Here is a 1,936-nt window from a genome sequence, read left to right as displayed (position 1 = left end):
CTCAGCCCAGATTGGGGATCAGAATCACCTGTGGAGGTGTTTTATTACCTGAATCAGAACGCTGTGGGTGGGAGTGCCAGTATTCATAATAGCTCCCCGCAGGTTTCTCGTGATCTTCTGGGGCCCAGAGTAAGCGTCCTAGCTGCCGGCTAAGTGGCACTGCAAATTTTGTAAATGAATACTTATAGGAAACATTTTCTCGAAATCTTAAAATAGTTGTACACAAAAGCTTATAAGCAATATAAGAGTTTAAGATGCTACGAAGAGTTTAAGATCAGAAGTTAACTTTAGCTATGAGAAATGTGTGGGGTCTTCATTTATTCACATTTACATAACGTTTTTACCATGATCAGTCATGGATGTTATATTAGGGAAACTTTAGCATCTAAATATTTTTTGGAGGGGCGGCTCCTGTGGCTCAATGGGTAGGGCGCCGGCCCCATATACCCAGGGTGGCAGGTTCGAACCCGGCCCTGGCCAAACTGCAACCAAAAAACAGCCGGGCGTTGTAGTGGGCGCCTGTAGTCCCAGCTACTCAGGAGGCTGAGGCAGGAGAATGGCTTAAGCCCAAACGAGTGTGAGGTTGCTGTGAGCTGTGACACCAGAGCATTCTACCGAGGGCGACATAGTGAGACTCTCTTAAAAAAAAATTTAAAAATAAATATTTTTTTCTTTTGAGACAGTCTCAAGAAGTCGCCCTGGGTAGAGTGCTCTCGCGTCATAGCTCACAGTAACCTTCAGCTCGGACTCAAGCGATCCTCTGGCCTCAGTTTTTCTATTTTTAGTAGAGACGGCGCGGGGGTGGGGGTGGGGCTGGCTTTTGCTCAGGCTGGTCTCGAACTCGTGAGCTCAAGCAATCCACCCGCCTCGGCCTCCCAGAGTGCTGGGATTACAGGCGTGCGCCACCGCGCCCAGTCTCATCTAAATATTTTTTCCAAGTAACAATGTAGCCAACATTTACTCAGACCGTCTGGTGCCAGACACTGCCCCGGGGACTGCTGAGGCGTTCGCTTTCGGTGACAGTGGAACGGCTCGGCCACAGGGAGCCCGCACTAAGCGAGCCCAGCTGCGGGCAGTCTCGACCACGCCCCTCCGAGGGCCCGCCCCACTTCCGGCGTTTTAACCCGCCCTAGTGGCGTCCGGATTCTCTCCCTGGCCACGCTCCAGCAGCCTCGCTCTCGCTTGGAGCGGTCCCTTTCCTCCGCTGCGGTCTGGCTTCCCAGACGTGTTTTGTTTGCGACGCTGTCGTGTAACAGCGCGCTTTACGGCCGCGGGGACGGAGCGGGCCGGCGCCAGGGCCACTCCGGCCAGGAAGCAGGGCAGGCGAGCGAGGTTGATGCCCGGCGGCGGGACGAGCGCGGCGTCTGGCCGGCTTCTTAGCGCCGCAGAGCAAAGGGGGTCCCGGGACGCAGCAGGGTCGGCGTCTAGGAGCGGCCCGGGGGTCTCCGGCGGTGGCAGAGGCGGAGCAAGCGGTTCCGGGCCGGGAAGTGGAGGCCCGGGGGCCCCCGCGGGCAGGATGAGCCTGACCCCGAAGGAGCTCTCGAGCCTGCTGAGCATCATTTCGGAGGAGGCAGGCGGTGGCAGCACCTTCGAGGGCCTGTCCACCGCTTTCCACCACTATTTCAGCAAGGCCGACCACTTCCGCTTGGGTTCGGTGCTTGTCATGCTGCTGCAGCAGCCCGACTTGCTGCCTAGCGCGGCGCAGCGTCTCACCGCACTCTACCTGCTCTGGGAGATGTACCGCACCGAGCCGCTCGCCGCCAACCCGTTCGCCGCCAGCTTCGCGCACCTGCTCAACCCGGCTCCTCCCGCCCGTGGAGGTCAGGAGCCTGACCGGCCCCCGCTCTCAGGTACCTCCCGAAGCCAGGCGTGCGGTGTGGATTTGGTTAGATTCACTTGAGCTTTCTGGGAACTCATCCACAAGGGAAATTATCTC

General features: G+C 57.7%; 1 protein-coding gene across 1 annotated transcript in view; it reads left to right on the top strand.

Moving 5' to 3' along the window:
* The first annotated feature begins 1,176 nt into the window (after nt 1-1,176).
* CNOT11 (CCR4-NOT transcription complex subunit 11) overlaps nt 1,177-1,936 on the top strand; it is an 18,163-nt gene continuing 17,403 nt past the window's right edge. Inside the window, exon 1 of the mRNA XM_003794330.3 lies at nt 1,177-1,850. Coding sequence (XP_003794378.1) covers nt 1,337-1,850 — 514 coding nt within the window. The 5' untranslated portion in view covers nt 1,177-1,336. The remainder of the gene's footprint in view (nt 1,851-1,936) is intronic.

This window comes from Otolemur garnettii, unplaced genomic scaffold (assembly GCF_000181295.1).
Source record: "Otolemur garnettii isolate 467f Iridium unplaced genomic scaffold, OtoGar3 scaffold00079, whole genome shotgun sequence".
In the NCBI taxonomy this organism is placed as follows: Eukaryota; Metazoa; Chordata; class Mammalia; order Primates; family Galagidae; genus Otolemur; species Otolemur garnettii.
The sequence above is the reverse complement of the archived record's forward strand: the minus strand, read 5'-3'. Positions and strand labels throughout refer to the sequence as shown.